This window comes from Cygnus atratus, chromosome 17 (genome assembly GCF_013377495.2).
Source record: "Cygnus atratus isolate AKBS03 ecotype Queensland, Australia chromosome 17, CAtr_DNAZoo_HiC_assembly, whole genome shotgun sequence".
NCBI lineage: Eukaryota > Metazoa > Chordata > Aves > Anseriformes > Anatidae > Cygnus > Cygnus atratus.
This window is the reverse complement of record NC_066378.1, coordinates 3944074-3964920: the sequence shown is the minus strand read 5'-3', so window position 1 is coordinate 3964920 and position 20847 is coordinate 3944074. Positions and strand designations below refer to the sequence as shown.

The 20847-nt window shown below is 36.8% G+C and overlaps 1 protein-coding gene across 3 annotated transcripts in view; it reads left to right on the top strand.

The window, feature by feature from the left end:
* CIT (citron rho-interacting serine/threonine kinase) overlaps positions 1 to 20847 on the top strand; it is a 74630-nt gene that overhangs the window by 27709 nt on the left and 26074 nt on the right. For 2 of the 3 annotated variants that reach the window (XM_035556789.2, XM_035556788.2), the window contains exons 13-23: positions 1371 to 1541; positions 1812 to 1865; positions 2476 to 2529; positions 3723 to 3863; positions 4212 to 4337; positions 7210 to 7305; positions 9112 to 9228; positions 9673 to 9782; positions 12718 to 12892; positions 14263 to 14460; positions 16638 to 16691. In XM_035556789.2, coding sequence (XP_035412682.1) covers positions 1371 to 1541; positions 1812 to 1865; positions 2476 to 2529; positions 3723 to 3863; positions 4212 to 4337; positions 7210 to 7305; positions 9112 to 9228; positions 9673 to 9782; positions 12718 to 12892; positions 14263 to 14460; positions 16638 to 16691 — 1296 coding nt within the window. Of the gene's footprint in view, positions 1 to 1370; positions 1542 to 1805; positions 1866 to 2475; positions 2530 to 3722; positions 3864 to 4211; positions 4338 to 7209; positions 7306 to 9111; positions 9229 to 9672; positions 9783 to 12717; positions 12893 to 14262; positions 14461 to 16637; positions 16692 to 20847 lie in introns of all 3 variants that reach the window. The other variant, XM_035556787.2, reaches the window with a different exon arrangement.

Below are 20847 nucleotides of genomic sequence, written 5' to 3'. Positions count from 1 at the left end.
AAATGTAATTGTGTGAAGCAAATTTTGAGCTAATGTATTTGAGCTCACTTAATATAAAAAGGCTCTAATTGCTTCCAGCAAGAAAATAAGATCATTCATAGAGAGACTGTCTGGAAAGAGAGAATTCCTGTTTGCCTTGTGAATCAGAGCCAGTTCGGGGATTATAACCCTAAGACCCCTTCTGCCACGCTCCCTGTAATGGTCAGTAAAGCTATCTGTTAAAGGCCCAACTTCTTTAAACAGCAGCATAAGGTCCTTGTGTTGCTCGAGAATCACAGGCTGACGTTAGGGTCAGTGTTGAAGCAATCACTCGTCTAGCTGAAGGCAGCTGGCTGTCTGGAAGGAGTGATGACAAACTTGAGTTTGTCACGAGACAATTAGTCTTTTGAATATGGGGGTAGTCAGGAATATTGTAAGATATTAAAATAGAAAGAAAGGTGGACTCCCCCACTGTCAGTTCTTCAAAATCTTTTTTTTTTCCCAGCTCCTGATGTGCTTATTTTCTACTTGTTCTTAGGTTTATAAAAATACTTTTTGCTTAGAGTAATTTTTTTAAAAAGTATACTTACTGGACTTGTGTTTCCAATGAAGATATAAGAAGCAATCCCATGAGCTTGTTTCAGTTTGAGTACCCAGTCGCAACTGAGATGATCAATTCAAACATTCTTCTCACACCTTCCCCATCCAAATGCCCCTTCTTGCAGTGTCCTGCATGGCAAATCGTTATTTTTGTCTATATAGACAAATGCCTTCTATGGGAAATGTGTGTTTGTTTATTTATTTACTATCTTTTAGACAATTCTTAGTATTTGATTTAGGTTGTTTCCCATACAGAACAATACATTCCTCTTTAACTCTGTCAAGAGAAAATAACTTATGGCTAGGAGCTACAGTATACTTGCTACTCCTCTGCTTCTCCTCTTTTCTTTTATCCAAACACCGCAGATCTGTGGTAATTATCATGTTATTAGCCTGAGGAAAATATATCTTGAGGGAGTATCTGTGCATTTAGTAGAGACATCAACTCAAAGGCACGCTTCTGTTTCACAGATCAGAAATATAAATAATTTTAATCACTTTTATGAAGATAAATGTGTTTCTATAGTGAAGCCACTCACAAAAAGGCAACGTTTTTAACTTCTATGAGGTATTAGCTTGAAAATGGAAAGACTCAAACCAGAACACGATGGATATTTTTTTATTTAGCTCTCATTGTTTTATTTAACACTTTTCTTTTTCTTCTACATGTGTTTATATGGAGTTCTTGTTTGCAATCAGGCAAACAGTACATTCTGCGATCTGCTGTTCCATATATTTTCTGTTGCCTATAAAATGTAATGCCTTTTCCTACCCTTCTGCTGCAACCACAGGAATATCAAGCTCAAGTAGAAGAAATGAGGCTGATGATGAATCAATTAGAAGAGGATCTGATTTCAGCTCGCAGGCGTAGTGATCTTTATGAGTCGGAGTTAAGAGAGTCCCGAATGGCAGCTGAAGAATTTAAACGTAAAGCTACTGAATGTCACAACAAATTGCAAAAGGTAGTTTAAGGCTTTGTGGGAGAGGGGGATTGATACTTGCTTACTTTTCTAGTGTTATTTTACACACACAAGTTGTATGTGAGTTCTCTAAAGATTAGTGTGGCATTGTACAACTAATGCAAAAAGTCTTTCGGTTGTACTCTTGAAACAGCATAATTAATGCTTTGTGTAACTGCTTGTGTTTAATTTGCATGAGGTGATGCCTGGGTAGAAAACCAGTGCACTAAAGCTTTTCCCGAGACTTTTATATATTTTATATTTAAGTTACAGGTTAAAGATCAAGGAAAAAGTGAAGCAGGAGAGTTGTATTGCAAATTAGAGAAGGTATGCTACTTTAATGTCCTGGAGTTTGCTTCCTGGGTATTTTGTATTATGCACAGAAACCAAGAATGTCTTTGATTAGCCAGTGGCATGCACAGCCTCACATCCTCCCCCTGCTCCCCCTGCACACACACACCCAGCCCCTTTTTTTCTGGATTTTTTGTTCTTGGTGTGATTCATTGCTATTTCTGGTTTGATATAAAGCTTCATGCTGGTGTCCTGTGCTTAATGGGTTGTGCTCTCCAGCTAGGCAAAGACAGGCCATTATGTTTAATCTGAATTTGGCGTTGGGTTAGTGATACATAAGAGTTTTGTTCATGAATAGAGAATAGCAAATAAAAAATAAAAATAATGCTGAGTATAGCTCTGTCACATTGAACAATCTAGTTGGTGACCAAAATATGAAATCAACCAGAGGTTAATAAAATGGGAGCGGATTTGCCAAGGGACATTTTGGATGTTGGAATTTATAGGGAGAAACAAAGATTTTTAGAAAGTGAATTAAAATAAGTGAGGTATCATAAGTCAAGAGAATTTTCTCAGTTTGGTTTTACCACTCACCTTGCCTGTCCTCGTTTCCTCCCTTCCCCCCAATCTTTTTATTTAACTGTAGATCAACACAGAGCAGCAGGCCAAAATCCAGGAGCTGCAGGAAAAGCTGACAAAGGTAATGTCTGGGTGGTGAAAGTGAATTTTCCACGAGATTTTCCAGTGAAACCTTAATGCAGAGGAGGGATGCACTTTGTTTTATCCTCAAAAATAGAATTAGTCATAGCATGGGGGATGATAAGGAAAAGGGGGTGCGAACTGGTATCTGAAATCATTGGTGTTCTCAATATGCTTTTGGTTCTTGAGACATGTCAACAGTGTTTATTTTTACAAATGAAGCTGAGTCAGAACTGGAGTAGTGTAGAGAAATTCTAATTAGAATGGCCAGTTTGGGTGTGCCGTATGCAATGCACTGGTCCCTTGCTTCTGAAGACAAGTGTTTAGATCTTTTTAGCTCACTAGTGTAAAGAAAAAAAGAGTTGGATTTGATTTAGTCTCCCAGCATAGTCTCTTTTAATTGCAAAATCACTTTCCAGTTCAGTTATTTATGGTAAAACGGTTGAATGATAAGGCTTCACAACAGAATTAAAATACTTCAGTGATACAAGCTGAAGGAGGTACATTAGATATAATGTTTGCAATTGTGATCAATCAGTCACTGTGAGAACAATGTGAGAACCTGTTTGTTCTAGATGTTATGCTTTTTGGGGGTATCTTTTAGCAGAAAAGAAAGAGGTTGGCATAACAATTCACCGAGAGAGCTTTATCCTCACCTTGACAGCTGCTCAGAAAGGGCATTTCCAGGGGTTAGTGGTCTGAAATATGAACGGGAGGTCAAAACTATTTAGAAATGTTATTTTTAATATTTCAACGGAGACTTGTTTTATCCCCCTTTTCTCTTTTAGTTAATTCTATTATCAATTATCAGTAGGCCAAAAGGTTATTTTCCTAATGTTTTAGCAGGAATATTTTGTGAGCCCTATGCAAAAACTTGAACTGAATTTAGGGGCACACTTCATAAAACACAGTGAAAACTAGAAATTGTAGTACAGCAAGACAAACGTGTAGATCTGGATTTTCTGTGTTTTTTTTCCTTTTTTTTTTTTTTTTGTGAAACAGAAAAGAATTAGGTAACAGAAATTAGAATTTGGGTTCCTGAACATGTTTGTAGGCTGTCTTAATTTTAGACTGCTAGGCCAAAGTTCTGTAGCAATTTTGGACAGCACATTGATCATCTTGAGGTTATGAACTTCAACACATTTTTTGTATGTGTGTTTTTCTTATAATTTTTCTTTTTTCCTTTGGACCTAGGCTGTGAAGGCTAGCTCAGAGGCAACAGAACTTCTCCAGAATATCCGTCAAGCAAAGGAGAGAGCTGAGAAGGAGTTAGAGAAACTGCAAAATCGGGAGGATTCTAATGAAAGCATGAAGAAGAAATTGCTTGAAGCAGAGGTGAATGGAGAATGTCTAGCTAGTATAAAGTAGTTACTGGGATGTGTCCGGGAACCCTCATCTGGATGACTGTAAACAACTTGTATTCCTGTAGTAACTCTTAATAAGAAAGAGACATTAGAAATTAATCAATTTTTAATTAATTATATTAATTAAAGTTTTAATTAATTAATTTGAGGAAGACTTACTGAGAGGCTGATTTTATTTTCAGTGAGGAACCAATAAGGACTTGTGGTTAGGATGAGGGATCTGAGCCATGATGAGGTTTTCAACTATAAAAGACGGCTTATTGCTGTGTGGTAATGCAAAGTTGGTTAGCCTAAATAACAGTTAATAATTGCTCTGCAGGAGCGGCGCCATTCTCTGGAGAATCAAGTGAAGAGATTAGAGACTGTGGAACGAAGAGAAAACCGTCTAAAGGAAGATATTCAGACTAAATCTCAACAGATTCAACAGATGGCGGAAAAAATTCTGGTGAGCAGAGGTGAAAATGAAAGATGAAGGGTAAGAGTTGGTAAGAAAGGAGTAAAAAAGGAAGAGAAGACACAGAATTGCATTGAATAAAGTGGAAATTGTTGAATAAAGGATAAAGGGATTGCTTTTGTATACAATAATACTGGAAAACCCGAAGTTTGCAAATTCTGTTTGCACCTTTAGTTACAAACTAACTCCTGTACCTGTAATCTTAAGACTATAAAATTCTAATCATCTAAGTAGAAGCACCTTAAAGTCAACTTATCAGTATTTTAATTAATTACCTAATGTTTTGTTTCAGAACAGGATACTGTACAGGACACTGCAATAATAAAAGCATTGATTTTAAACTAAATTGCAAAAGGAATTTAGAGGTCAAGTCTACCTGAAGTGCTTATACCTTGTAGCAGAAAGAAATAAGTCATCTAAACTGTTCTTCTCCAAAGATAATATTTGTCAAGAATCCATTTTCACCCATATAGCTCTGTTGGCAATTTCTTATTTCTCTCCTTGTTAAACCTATTAAGACTTTATAGTGAGTTGGTACTTGAGTCTACAGTGAACCCAATAGAAGGTGTTTCTAATACTTTTACTTCCCTGGGAGAAGAAGCATAATCTTGGAGCAATTACATTAATTTGCATTTCTTTCTGTGTTGCTAATATGATAAGGACAAAAAGGTATTACTTTTTCTTGGTAGTAATCCTGAGCATAGACAGGCCTGAGGAAGGCCAAATGGAAATATATAAAAGAACCATGTTTGGACAAGTGTGACCCATGCATGTTCTGAGTAATAGCTGCACAGGCAAATTTTAGCATCAGAATGTCTGAAGGGTCTCAAGAAAACATAGAATCAGGTCTTTGGTGGTGGTGTTTCTTTCAAATTATTTTGATAACATGAATGCATGCTAAGTAGGAGACTATGGCTTTGCTGGGGCACAGAGACAACTTTGCATTTAGAAATAGTGGAAAACTTCAGATAGTTTCATAAGCCTCTTTTGTATATATGGGGATTGTTCCTTGATTTCGATTATATTTTCTGTGGAGAGAAATCTGGAAGGGAATGCAGAAATACCTAACTAATTGTTTTACTCCAGGGGATATGTTTAGCAGTTCTCATAGATAGTTTCAATGGACTTCTGACAGAATGTTGGATAGTCTTTCCTAGTCCCTTGCATCTCGGATTTGGGAGCCATGGGTAATACCTTTTTTTCCTCCTCTTCTGCACTCTTCATTCCCTCAAGTTGATCTCCTCAAACACTTTTGACATTTCCTGCTATAGAAAGGACAGAAAGATAGCAAAGGAGCTGGCAATACAGAATAAAATTAAATAGAATTGTATAGAATAAGGTAGAAATTGTTGAATAAGTTGGATTGGTTTTGTGTACTACTCCTTCAGTGATACTTTAGAAGACTTGCTGATCTGTCTGTAGAGAATTAAATAAGAAGTAAGAAATAAGTTAGGGAAGATACTACTTGAAATTGTAGATCATGGCTATGATGCTAATAACAATTGAAAGTTACAGCTACATAGAGAACAGTGGGAACTGGAACGGTTAGAGATTACCTTTTAAGCCCACACTGGCTGTTAAGTGCCACTTGAAGCTGGTGAATCTTCTACAATATGAGCAGTCTGATGCTGGTAGCTTTGAAGCTGCTGCTGATCTGGTTGTCTGATTCTATGCCAGGACCTGAAACGTGTGGGCTTCTGGGGGAGGTGAATTGTCCTTCTTGTTGCTGGGAGACGTATTTCAATTGCAAAAAGCAGCAATCTCCATTCCTTGCAGAAGTGTCGGGTACCAGGCACTGTAGATGACCTACTTTTGGTGAACCTCCTTTTTGATTTTCACTTCTGGAAAAGGAGGTCTACTGCAATTACTGGAGCGAGGAAGTCTTAGTATGCTCTCAAGATGAGGGAGAGAAGAGAGAGAATACGGAAAATGCTCAAGTAGAAATATCAGGAAATTTTCCTGTGCTGTGCAGTAGTGGGGTAGGCAGGAGACCTGGATGCATCCCAAAACCTGAACTTGTCTGTGCAACAGTCAGCCCAGTGGTAGTGAATGACAGACCTGGATCTGCCTGTTGTACTAAAGAAATTGTTAGGATGGCAAATATGAAAATGAAGGAGCATAAAGCTCTAAGCTCAGCTTTTGTGAGGTGTCATGTTGAAAGGTGTTTATAGATTAATCCCCAATAATATATGCAGACAGCAGAATGTTCCTCGTACTAAAATAGCTAATTTTGGAGATGCAGAATTATCTAAGTCCTTACTGTGCACAGCTAAAACTATCAGCTGTGAGGTAAAGAGGTTAAAAATACTCTGGTACCATCTACTATGTATACTGCATCCTGTACTTCTCATTTTCAAAGCAATTTATAAACAGTTATTCTGACAACACTCATCTGAGAAATGTGGCAAAGTAAATACTATTCCCACTCTATGAATATAGAATGAAAAGCAGAGACAGCAATACCCCATTATTGAGTCCTTCTGTGACAAAACAGGTGAGAGACCTTAATAAAAATAGGTCTGAACTTCCTGTGATGCCACTGCGGCTATGAAGTGTTTATAACCGCTTGTTTTCATAAAACATGCTTGGCCTGTCTTTGGGAATAAGCTACTGGGGAACAAATTCTTATTGTGCAAGTGGAAATCGTTGACTTTAGCAGTGTGCTGGCTCTGCAGTGGATGGGTCAGCAGCAATATGCAAGGCTTAAAACTGATCACATGCTGCTGTCATGTCATTTAACTATGACAGCCATGGTCCAGAGATTTTCATAGTGGGGAGTCTTAAAAATGACAACAAATATGCAATACCTGTGCAACCCGTATGCACTTTTCTATGTCTGAATATGAATCTCTGCTGCTTTTAGGAGCTGGAAGAAAAGCATCGTGAAGCTCAGATCGCAGCACAACATCTGGAGTTGCAGCTGAAACAAAAGGAGCAATTCTATGAGGAAAAACTCAAAGTAAAATATCTTCTTACCTTCCTACAAGCTTTTGTGGTTAGAATGGGTTCAGGGAAAAACTGTTGCCTTTAGGCTTTGCTTTGTCTTATGAGTTGCCTTCTTGCTTACTGCTGCTGAAATGTTCAGAGAGATTAGTGAAATATGAGTGAGTTTTTCTTCTAGTCCATGTTATTATACCTCATCTGTTTTTAACATTGTATTAAAACAGGTGGCATTTGAAATCAGAATTACAGAAACCAGTTGCTGATTGTAACTTGTTCGTTGCTGACTAAATAATTCTTTCTTAATGGTGTTGGATCTATCATCCTGAAAAAGATTTCAGTTCCTACTGATGATTTTCTGATTTATTTAAGAGTACTCACACAGCCTACCTGCAAGTTTTAAATTCAGTAAATAATAGAGCGTTTCTGAATTTCCATCTTCTTGGAGCTGTAACATCTGCCAAGAATCCACAGAAACCACCCACTTTGTTTTTGTCTTTTCCAGGGTAGCATAAGACTTTAACATACAGTTAGAAATAGAATTATAGACACGATCTAAAACGAGGAAAAACAAATTGGGAAATGGGAGTATGTGCTGTAGTTAAGGATTTTTCTATAGAACCTACAGTGCGTCAGCCTGTAAATGCATTTTGTAAGGATCTTTGTTTCTACTAAAAATAATCTATTTTCAGCAATTTTTCTCTATTACATTTACCTAGGACTTGACTTTTACATTTTAGCTTAAATATGTGAGGATGTAGTATTTAAGAGGAAAGAAGGAATTTCTGTGGGAGAAACGTGATGGGAAAAAAAAAAAAAAAAAAGAAGATTTCCTGGCAGATCAGAGCATGTTTGTTCAGTAATGAGAGGAGGGTGACAGAAAGCAGGAGGAAGTAGATCTTGGGGAAAGGAGAAGTGCTGACATAAAAACTGGAGAACAAGATAGGGCTTGGGAAAAAAGTTAAAAGAAAAAGAGAGACAGAGAGATGGTGATTTATGGAAACATACAATATAGGGTTTAGTAGGAGATCAGGAAGCTAGATAAAAGCATTTCAAGACACTGAATGTTTATAACTGGGACATTAAAGAGTATCCTGAGAGATACTGATTAAATAAGTTCTAGTAAGAGTCATGTCCATAACAGTTCTTTGTGCCTTTGAAAACTGTCCTTGAAGGAAATGACATTCAGTTTAACAACCGATTTAAAATTCTGGACTTGTGTACAGAACACACACAGCTTATTTTAAAAAATAAAAAAAAAATAAAAAAGAGAGAAGAATAAGACAGTTAATTTACTTCAGTCCCGTTCCTAATGACAGGTGTTTGTGTCACAAAAAGAAATCTTAGCTCTTCTATTTGGTGTCTCTGACCTGAAGAATTCATGGGGTCTCAGTTACGTTCTCATGCATATTTACAGAACTTAAAAATCACTTTTGAGCCATGTTGTTAGGGCAACCAAAGGATGCACAATTCTTTACCTCCTCTGCTTTACACACTGGGGTACAGGTTTTTTTATTTGTTTTCTGTTGCAGTAGCCTGGAATATTTCTTGAGCATAGATTATACATTATTATTATTATTGTTATTTAGTGTCTCATGTCTTCATAAAACACCATCATTAAATTCAGTCTTCCGAGGTAGCTGAGGGAGCATTCTTTTTTGGAGTTTGCTGTTCCAGGGTTTCATGCCATTGCATCCTGGGTCTAATGTTGCTTGAGATGTGATGAATTCCTTAAAAATTCTGTCTTTCTTGATGATTTTCTCTCTGCTTGCCCTCTGCCCAGTGAAACGGATATAATTTAGACAAAAGAAATATCTTCATTTAGGTTTTGGAAAATCAGATGAAGAAGGATCTTGCTGATAAGGAAGCACTTGAGAATATGCTCAGAAGACATGAAGAAGAAGCACGTGAGAAATGTAAAGTCCTGGCTGAACAGAAGGCGGTATGTGTAGTTGAATTGGAAATCAAAGTGTTTGAAGAGTAGCTTTTTGAGGCTGTGATTTCTAAGCAAGATAATCTTGTTAGAGGTTTCTCATTGCTCCTGTCTTGAAGGAAATGTACTGATTAAAAGCTATTTTAAAAGATGTTGATTTTCTTACAAGGAATCTTCAAGAATATTTTCTGAAAGTGGCTGCATAAGTTGTTGTATACCACTCATTTTGTGCACTGACGAAACAATGGTTGTTTTTCCCTAATATTTAAGCAGTGGAAAGCAGCAGCAAACAGCTCCAGTAATTGTATCTGTGATACTATTTTTCTTGGTTATTTGATCAATATTCTTTTATTTTTGTTTCTGGAAATTCTGAGACTTGTTTGTTTAATTTTAAACATTGCTTTTAAAATCACTTTTGTTGTGCAGTCTCAAAGGCACGTTGCTCTGTTTCAGATGATCAATGCAATGGATTCAAAGATTAGGTCACTGGAGCAAAGAATAGTGGAATTGTCTGAGGCCAATAAACTGGCAGCAAATAGCAGCCTTTTTACCCAGAGGAACATGTAAGTACAGCAACTGCTATCATATTGGGCACTACTGAACATTTCTCAGTGAGATCTGTTCTGAAAACGTTGAAGTGATTCTTTGTTACAGGCTTGTTGTGCTTCCCTGCTTGTTTTCCTGTAATGCAGAAAATGTGCTTGTTCTTCAAATAGTTTTGGTTCTCTGCTTATTTTGTGTTTTCCGAAACGTGACAAGCGAAACTGATTTGTATTACAGTGTCCACTTTGGAGTCTTTCTTGAGGTTGGTGCTTTATGCAGGTTTACCAAACATTAAATGAATACCAATACATTAAATGTCTAACCTCTATAGAAGCATATATTCCTTTTTTAACATGTATATTGTTAATATATTTATATTTTCCTGGGTTCCTATGGAAGTTACTCAGTGTTGAAATTAAAAACATTACATACCTTTCATTGTAAACATTCTGTCCCACCCAATCAATGGCTGAGAAGACAAAATGAAAACTAGATTTTAAGCCAAGAGTTTTCCTGTATGTTTTTGAATTGCTGTTTGCAAGAGAGATCTTTTTTACTGCAGCGGGCAGAAATAATGTGGAGCAGGAGATATCTCAGCTTCAACTTCAGAACTGATATTTCAATTCATTTTTTCTACATAACTCAGCTAGTACGTGAATATATTTGTTGTTCTCTCAGCTTGAGCCTCTCTTTAGTTCTCATCAACGACCAGTGTAATAGTTCAGTGTTTTAGGGGATACTACTGGACAAGCTCTAATGTCATCTTGTGTTGCTGTGTCATCAGCAATTATTCTTGTGAATTTTTCTTATTTATTAACACAGAGGAAATCTTGGACCTTTTCTCTTTTGTGTCAGACCTTCCTGTCTATTTGAACTTCATTTTGCTTTTCATTTTAGTTTAGTTTCCTTATTGTCTTTAAAATGCTTTTCCTTCCTAAATGATGTAGATGTTCTACTTCAAGTACAGGAAAAAGCACAGACTGTTTGATATGCCTTGCGAGATAGTGCTAAAGTAGTATATGCTCTTACTGAGTTAAGAGATTCATCACATTTGGCTGTCTGCATAAATGTTTTCAGTGTCCATCAGCTGCTGGATGCAATGTTAGGCAGTATCTCTGTGGGCAGCTCTTGGACAGATTCACGTATAATATTGAATAGAATCAAGCAAGATTGAATTTTGGCGCAGAGTTGTTTTGTTTTTGATCTTTTCAGTGCTGATTATGCCTCCAGATTTGTAGTAGCTCCAATTTTTGTTATATTTCAAATATCTGGCAAGTTTTTCTGGCTTGAACAGCCAAAAATAACCACAGAAGTAACTGAAAAATTTAACTGAGTTGCTTTATGCTCCAGATGACTTCTAGTTATCACCCAGGAAATCTGTCGAGGTGGCAAAAGCCATAACTTACCTTCAGTCTGAAATAAAACACAAGCAGTGTCTCAACATGTACCTGGGAAGGATATGCAGAGTCGTCATTGCTGCTGAACTGAGTGTAAGAACTCAGCTGAGCTAGATGCATCCTCTGATAGCAGGACACTTTCCCTGAGATGAATAGAAAACAAGAAAAAAATATATTAATGCTTTAAAATATGACTTTGAATAGTTTATTGTAAGAAATATTGTCAAATAACGTAATTTTGCAGGATTGGTAGGTGATATTACAGAATCAACAGCATTTTAAGAAAAAAATGCTTTATTATGCCCATGTTTATATATGCAGATAGCTAGTGAGTTTCTGCTTATTTTACGAATTGTGGTGGTGAATATGTATAAATCTGTTGGACTTCATTTTGAATCTACAAAGGCTACAACTAATTTGAGCATGTCTGAAGAGATGAACTAGTGATTAAACCCTTCAAAGGCTTGTGGAACTTGGTTAGCTTTTGTTCTGCCAGTATCTGAGTACCTGAGCAGGCAGCCCAGGAAACAGTAGAAAGCAAAATAACAGATTATTGACAGCTCTTGCTGCCAATAGTCTGTAGAGATAAATAAAAAGAAAAAAGAAAACGGGGCGGGGAAAAAGTGACTAGGGTTTTGTGTGCAAAGCACAAAAATGTGAGTCAGAAGACAAGTTCCATTTTTAGTTTTGTTAAGTCTTCCCATTCGATCTTGGGCAACCCACATAATTTCTTTGGAACTGGATTAATAACAGTTTATCTCACAGTGAACTTCTTAAAATATTAATTCATTAATATATGTAAAGCTTTGTGAGATTTCTAAATAGAAAGCACCCTGAGGCAGAATTTTCCAATGCATGATAAAATGATTCCAGGAGTTGTAAATAACGTAGGGGTGGTTTTTGTTTGTTTGTTTGTTATGCATGAGGATATGCATTTCAAATTCTAATTGCTGCTTTTAGCAGACATTGCCAGCTCTCAAAATTCTTATGCACACAAGTAATTATTTTCATTCACTTTATAGATGGAGACTTTGATCAGAGACAACAAAGTTTTGCTTCAATGTAGGTCAAGTTTAGAACTTGTTGTGGGTCCATTACAGCTTTAAAGAACACACAAACTAAACACCCCTCCAAAAAAACCGTAAACCATAGGATTTCTCTTATCTCATGGAAATATATAATGTGAAAACAACTATTCTTAGCATTTATTTTTCCTGCATAGGAAAATACGTAACAAGGAATTGGTGAAATGAAAGCAATTAAGTACAGCTTAAATACTGTTGTAGACAGCCACATGTAGAATTTATTTTTCTGTGCAACTTGCAAATATGAAATATTAGTGCTCTGGGCATATGTCAATGAATCCACTAGTATGTGGATGTTTTGCAGATGGTAATGGAGTTGACTTACTTTCATACAAGGGTGTAGAATTTAGGCTATTAACTTAACTGTTCTGCTTAATAGGGAGCTTGTGGTGTGTTCTTCCCTACTTCAGTCCAGTGAAAGGACGTATTTTAAGGACATTTCATGTTTGTCACTTGTGTTTTTCTCCTCTCAGGAAAGCCCAGGAGGAGATGATTTCAGAGCTCAGGCAACAGAAGTTCTACTTGGAAACACAAGCTGGAAAGTTAGAGGCCCAGAATCGAAAATTAGAGGAACAATTGGAGAAGATGAGTCACCAAGATCACACTGACAAGAACCGCCTGCTGGAGTTAGAGACTAGGCTACGAGAGGTGAAGGCTTGGGTTTAATCCCTCCCAATGTATTCCATTTGCTTTAACGTAACCCATTTGGACTATTATAGTAACAACTAGAAATAAGCTGTTGTAGTTCTGTGTGTTTTAATAATGGTGTTTTAAGATGTAATTATTTATTATAGTCTAGCAGTATGTTCCTCCCCCGAGGTTATTATTTTTTTAATGAAAAAATAATAAAAACAAAATAAAAAGATTGCTCATTAGAGTAAGTATTAAGCTTTTAGATCATCTTGCTTTCTCAGAGTCTTTTTTTTTTTTTGTACAATATCCTTATAATGTTTTCTAGCTAGAGTGGTAACGGGTTAGAGAATAAAAGCTTAGCTATGTGCAGTGACCAGCTTTACTATAAAGAGTCTACAGAATAGAAAGCAAACGGCGCGACAGAGGTGCTATAAGAACACAGGAGACATAGCGTTTCATGCACATTTTGCAAAAGTTTTCGAGAAAACTAACAATAATATGAAAATATGCTTTTTAAAAAATAAATAAATTGTGAGCTTTGCTTCATTTTTAGTTCTTTAGTTTTGTATCAACTAGTTTGGATCCACTTCAGGTCTTCTTTTTACCTTCTCCAGTCTCACTCCACTAATTTTCAGCTAAGACTGAAATTTTGCCTTTAGCTAAGAGGGTTGGATGACTAACGTGTGTCATTGTTTGGCCGGAAGTTGGTTGGGACCACTGTAAGATTTCTAGCGGGCTTATCTTGCATCTGCAGCACAACAGAAAGATTCACAAGGGATAGCAAACAGCTTGAAGAAGGTACTAAGGTTTGGAATTGATTTTGAGCACTGAGATCTGTTCTGCTGCTTGTTCATTTCTTATCCATTTCTGGAAATGAGATGTTTATCACTGAGGATGCCTCAATAAAACCTTGGATAGAAGCCATTTGAGTAAACCCAGAGCAAGGGGATTTGGTTGGTTTCTTCAAAAAGAATCTAAATGTCTACATGCACATAAAGATTAGTATCGATGTTTAGGCGTAAAGATTCTTAAATAAAATAACTTCAGTGAAGAAAGGTCATCACAAACCACTTCAGCTTTTCTGCTTTTCATATCAACATATGATATGTGATATTTGAGTCACAGCTGGAAGTATTCTTGTGCCCATATTTTCATTTCAAAATGCCATCTTGTTTTTGATCTTTTTTAAAGCAAACCAGTCACCTTTATTAGGCAGTAGGCAATGCTGCATCCTTGACTTCTCAGTCACTTAAGCAATCTGTGAAGATATGATTTTGGGATAGAAACGGCAATGTCATCCTAAAGTGAGGTTTGAAATGAGATTACGTTGCCTGTATTTTCTTTGTTAGTAACTTATATCTGGATGCTGCTTTTGCATTCTTCAGGTTGGTCTAGAGCACGAAGAACAAAAGCTGGAACTCAAAAGGCAGTTGACGGAATTGCAGCTGACACTCCAGGAGCGGGAATCTCAAATTACTGGGCTGCAGGCTGCACGGACAGCCCTGGAGAATCAGCTCCGTGAAGCCAAAACTGAACTAGAGGAGACTACAGCTGAGGCAGAGGAAGAGATTCAAGCTCTCACGGTGAGCCCTGAAATTGGCACTCGATTAGAATTATTTAGGTGCACATTTCATAATGAGGTTAAATATCGATTTTTACTATATAATTTTTTTAATTTTCAGAAGAAGACATGAATTATGCCTTGTGTTAATAGAGGCAGGAATGGCTAAAATGTCAAATTTTCTCTTATTATCTTTAACCATATGTATGCTTCCTAGTAGTGGTTGATTGGTGCCAAAACTGCTCGACTCTGCAAGTGCGTTATTGCTTTGTGATGAGGTGAAAGTTGCATGTGAAGTTGTTATTGACAGAGTTCTGCTCTCTTATTTACTTATTTAAATAATTTATCACGAGTTTGAAGGTACTTGATGATCATAAATGATTTGATGATTTCTTTCTATGAGTTAACCTGCTTTATACTTGCTTTGGAAAAAAAAAAGATCCTATGAAAATAATGGTAACAACACCCTAATTTTATTCCACCCTAATTTTATTTCATTAAAAATTGTCACCTGTATCCTGCAGTCTCTGGTGAGGTGTGTGAATGATATAAAGGAAAAAAGATATTCCTTCCTTCCTCCCTCTTTCCCTCCCAGGAAACAAAATTCTAAATTATATGCTGCTGGTTGCTGTCTCTTGAATACAAAAAGATGCTTTCACAGTGCTTGATTCTAAGAAATATTTTCTTCAGAAAGGATTCCCAGGGCAGTGGGGGGAGAGAGAGGAGAAAAGTGTGTGACCTGCTACTTCGGCTGACAGCTAACCCTCATTGAAGAGGCAGTCTTCAATGACCTCCGAATCCAGTTATTTTGAAGTGTTGAAAACGTGCATTCTCTTGCTCCAGTGATACAGAACTATTATTCTGGATATTTCTGCCATTGCTGTTTTTTAGAAGGGATAGTAGGCTTTGCTGAGATAGTGTTTCTATTAGATTGATGCTTTGGGTGGGTGAATGGAGGTATTATGCAGAGCTGTTCTTAAGCAGGTATGCGCTGGGAAAATACGGCAGCAATACCAGGCCGTAAGAGAAACTGAACAGAACATGGCTGGCATCGGTTTCTTTCTGCTCAAAATTGAGGTCGTCTTCCACCCAGCTGAAAGCTTTGCATAACTCCTAATATCACTGCTAACAGGATGATGATGTGCTTGATATCTTTACCCTTTGCCACCAGCGAAACAGATGAATGTATATGACCTGTGTTCACTCAGTTACTGCTTCTGTTAATTTGGCAAAATGGTAGTGCTTTTGGACCAGCTGTTGTAAGATAATCCAGTTCAGTGGGCTTGGAGAATTTCCGATACGGATTTTTTTGTATATACTTTTTTATTTTTCACATTGTGGTAAGATAATTTTTTAGCTCTCATTATTTGATTTCTGCTAAAGAGTTTGTCCTGTTTAGTCTCTTGGCTCTAACAAAAATGTTCCGAATAAAGAAAGGTAGCTGGTGCACTAGTGCTAGTGCACTGACCTTTCATTTGTTAAGGTTTCAGATAGCATATGACATTATACACTTGTAAAATCACTTTGTTAGTCTAAATGAATTTTGAGAGGGGCCATGAGGCTGAAACAAGAACTTTTGCTTTGTCATGCTTTGCTTGTAAATGAGGAGGTAAAATGGTGCATGCAATACTGCTTTCTTTAAAATAAGCATTTGCCCTTTTCAGTGCTTTGGATGCTGTGTTCCAAAGAATTGATTATTGTGTTTCACCACTGCTGCTTAGAGAGGCTTAGGATTAAATGGTACTCTATGGTAGGATTCAGGTAGATTGGCAGAGCTGTTTGGGATAGCTTGCATAATGCTTCATTGTAGTTTTTCTTTGCAAGCGTTAAATTGTATGCAGTATTTATTTTATACAAAACACTAATCTGGGTATGGAAGTAAAAGCGACTCATGAATGTACAAACTTAACATGGAATCTATATATCATCAGGTGACCATTTATGATGGAACTTTTTATATAATCAGTTCTTGAGTTTGTACATTTTCCTAAAGTAGTTCAGAATTAGGAGCATTTGAGTAAGTAGGATGTGACTTTTGCTAATCAGTTCTTTGCCACTACAGAGTGCTTTCACAGTGTGCAGCATCTGCCTTCCAAACTTTGCTTGCTGGTAGATTGTTCTGCAGTTTGTTTAGCAACAGCTGTTGGATTCTAATTCTAATGTATGAAAAATTGATGATTAACTTCTTACCTCCTTTAGGCACATAGAGATGAAATCCAGCGTAAATTTGAAGCCCTTCGTAATAGCTGCACAGTGAGTATTAAATACAGATCATTGAATTATTTTGAAATTAAGGATAAGGAACTAAACAACTTACTTATTTACTCCTTGATGACATTAGTTACTAATGCGGACTCCTGTCTTCAAGGTGTTAGTAGGAGCTAGGGTGATTGGATTTGATTCCTTTTAGGCTTGAGGTAAACCTCACTTGTGAGGTTTTATTTGGATTACGAAATTGATACTATTCTTCTTTTTGGAGAAGAAAGAAAATTAAAATATCTCATTGCAGTGCAGCTAATAAGAATGGTGTAGCAGCTGCAAAAACGATTGTAGGTAAAGATTTTTTCTACTCTCAAGGAGAAAAGATCTACCTGTCCAAATCCTGAGCTGCATTGTAGATCTAGGCCAGAGCGAATGGGAGAGCATTTATGCTACTCTGGGTTTTAAGGAGGATTTCAAGCCTGTTTGAAGAGACAAGAAAATTTATGGTTCCAGATGATGCAATGACATGTGGTCATCTGCTCAAAGAGCAGAAAGGACTCTAGGATCTTGATTTGCACCTTACATTGCCTGAGATCTTTCGACATGTTTTTGTATTCATTTCATCAGTCCAGGAGAGATGTCCTAGGCTTTGTGTATTAGTAGGTATTCTTGCAGATTACCACTTCAAACTTGCTTATGATGCTTGATGAGAACTTCTGACTTCCAATGACATGAACTGCAGAAGTGTTGAATCCTCTGGATCAGCATTGGTTGCTGATCTCCTTAGGCTTTTTCTCCTTACACCACCCTGTAAGCAAGGCTTAACTGCTGTTTTTTTTATCTTGATTGTTTCCCCACTTCCAGTGATTTCCTCAAATCTATTTTTTTTGTGCTGTAGGACTAAATAAAGGACTAAATAAGTATCTAACAGACAAGTTTTCATCTTTCAAAAATATCTTTTAAGAGTTATTCTGTTTCCCTCAGTTACTCTTCAGCACTAAGCAGTGCTTAACTTCTGTTAATAGAATATCACTATATTCTATTGAAGGAATGAGGAAGTAGAGCAAAATGTATTAACCTCCATCTAAAAGAAAGTCTTCAAAAGAAACTTTGCTTTTTGTAGTCGTCTTTGCTTGCGCAAGTTGGTTCCATATGTGTTGTCATGTATCCTACATCCATAGCTATATTTTCTGTTCTTTTGTTCTGTCTTGGCCTTTGTAAAGAATGACAGCTTTCTATGAAAACACTTATGTGATCTCCACGCAGGCAAAAACCAGTTGCGTTGGAAAATCTGTAGCTTCTTATCACTGCGTGGTAGGCTGCCTTTCAGAGGTTGTAACTCATTATCTCACTACTGTAGGACTTTGGCTCCATAAGTGTGGCGAGCAATCTCCAGCAGTGAGGAGTGACCCATAGGATTACAAGAATGTCAAGAGCTTTGAATGTTCTGCATGAAAAGATTTTTAAGTGTTGTGCATTGTATGTCCTTTAGTGGGATAAGTGGGATCAGGCATCAGAAAACATCTTCATCAATAAGAAATTAATGAAATAGTTCCTACATGAATAATACATGCTCATCATACGTTCTCTTTCCAGCCTGGGAGAATGTATGTATAATTTAATTGACCATGGATAGAAACTTTCTGTGTTATAAGTAGTTCTAGCTGTCCATCCTTTTTACTGTGGGCCATTGAGATAAATGATAGGGCAATCTTCTGTTGACAGTGAGGGATCAGGTAACGTTTATTATGGTGCCTTCACCAGATATTTCAGCCTCATTTTAATTGAATAGGGACTGATATGATGCAGATTTCACTTCTTGGTGACCATTTGATTCTACTTGAAGGTGGTTAGAATATATACTCATTTTAAAATAGCACTTCAAGAGAATAATTGTAATATGCTGCTACTTATGCAGCATAGCAATAAGTAGGCTTATTCTTTTAGCAAGTTTTGAAAATACATCCATTTTGAGGTGAAACAAACTCCTTGAGCTATTCTGGCAAACTTAGTATGGAATTAATTTTTGGTATGGAATTCTGGTATGGAATTAATTTTTAGTTAATCTTATTAAGTAACCCAAGGCAGCGTAAGAAAAAATGAAAATAAGATTAGAGAGGGGAAAAAAGCACATTATTGAAAGACTGCATTACTTTGATATTTTTCTTAGTGTTCAAAAGATAAATAAAAATACTTACTCTACTTCTGTAGTCTAGCTTTACAAAGGTTGCAGCTTCCAGTTATAGAGGAGGCTCACACCTCAGATGTGCATCTGCTTTCCTTGTACCTTCATTGCACTCCTGTCCTTTCTTTTGCTGAGGCCTCTGACCCAAGTCAATACTTTTTTAGGTTCTCCTATTTTCAGTTTTAAATTTGCTGTCTTTTGGGGTGTGTACATAAAGACCATTGCTATATTGTTGGTCTTAATTTCTTATGTCTTTCTGAATTCATATTTAATTGCTTTGATAGCTCTGCATTGTTTCATCTTGTAACTTTTTTTTTTTTTTTTTACTGTTGGGGTCAAAAAGAAAATACTAGCTTTGGCTTTCTTGTACAAAGACCTCAGTTATGCAAAAAATAATAAGATACATAATTACAATAAAAATTGCAAATTGTAGCACCTGCTCTACACACATACAGATGCACATGGCCACACATGAAGAGTGATATTTTATCATAATCTTCTCACAATGATAGTTTATCCAGCAAATCTGTTGAGGGATGAAGGACTAGTTCCCTAGCTTTAAAGAATTGTTCTATCAAAAATATTAGCCATATGATCCATTTGAGTTTTAAAATTCAAGTTATTTCCCTGGCAATCAGCAAAAACACTGGAAATAAAATACGTTTTCTTAAATAGGAAGATTTACATTTCTGTCAGTTGTTTCCATCTGGCTTTTAATTATGGCTTTTTGTTGGATCATCAACGCATTTGATGTTAAAAGTGATGCTAAGTTATCTAAATAATAGAATTCTTTCGAGAAGAAAACATTCAGTAAGGAGGTGGCAATGTGTATAAAAAAAAAAAAAACAGAAGAAAAGGTATCCCATAAAGTATTTACAATCATTTACAATCAGCTTAGTATAAAATACTATTGCTATTTCAGGAATCCACTGCCTGAATCTTCCTTTTTTTTTCAGGTACAGGCTATTGCTTTTACTCTAGAAAGGAGAATGGCATTTTTAGTACTAATTGGACGTTGCGCTTCCATTTATTCAAGATTTCACCATTAAAATAAGGTTTATCTGTCCTCCCTGAGGTTCCTTCGTGATTGTCTTGTGTTGCTATCATAAGCATTAACATGCTTGATTCTGCACTTGTCTATGAGATGGGATAGTGGGGCATTAAAACTACAACAAACCCTTAGGCACACGTACCACTTCAGTCATGCACGAAGTCCTTCTGATTTCAATGTGAGCTCCTGATCCACATTGGCCCAATTAGTTGGCATACAAGAAAAAATCTTTACGTATTCTTGAGAGCTTCCAAAATTATATTCAGGCATGTTACATACTTTGCTAAATTATCTCTTGGATTAAAGAGATCTTGCCCGCTGTAACAAGGCTAATACCCAGGCAAAAAGTTTTATATGGCTTAGTTAAATTTGTAAAACAAACAAACAAACAAGAATATCTGCACATATACATACATGCACGCACGTACATATATTTATGTTATTGGCTGTTGGTTGGGAGGGGTTGTTCCTGATTTTCATTTCACAGAAAATGTTATGACAGGTGCTTCTTATAGGCAAAAATGGAGCTTTGTAGTTTTTGTAGTCTAACGAAAAGTTAGAGACTTTTAGGGTGTTGATGTGGTGTTAATGGGGCCTTCTTTATGGACGACATCATCGTGCTTTGAGGACAAGGCTCACGGTTGGAAGGGGCAGCTCATCTTCTGAGGAGTAGGACTGAGGAGTACAGGAGAGTGTATGTTTTAAGACTGAGTTGTTGTGAAAAGGAAGGGTACTCAGACCATGCAGTGTCCTCCTGCTTTGCAGCTACTAATGAGCAATGTCCCCCAAGCTAAGCTGTGATGAATTTTTGGAGACTGAGATCTATCACAGTGTAAGGTATGTTTCAAGTCGCAGAAGTTCTCTGATTATGGAAAGAGGAGGAAAGTGAGGAGTTGATTATTAAATATCCATCATACAGGAAGACACACAAGCGTGTCTGCATACAAGTATGCATCTGTGCCTGTGGTCAT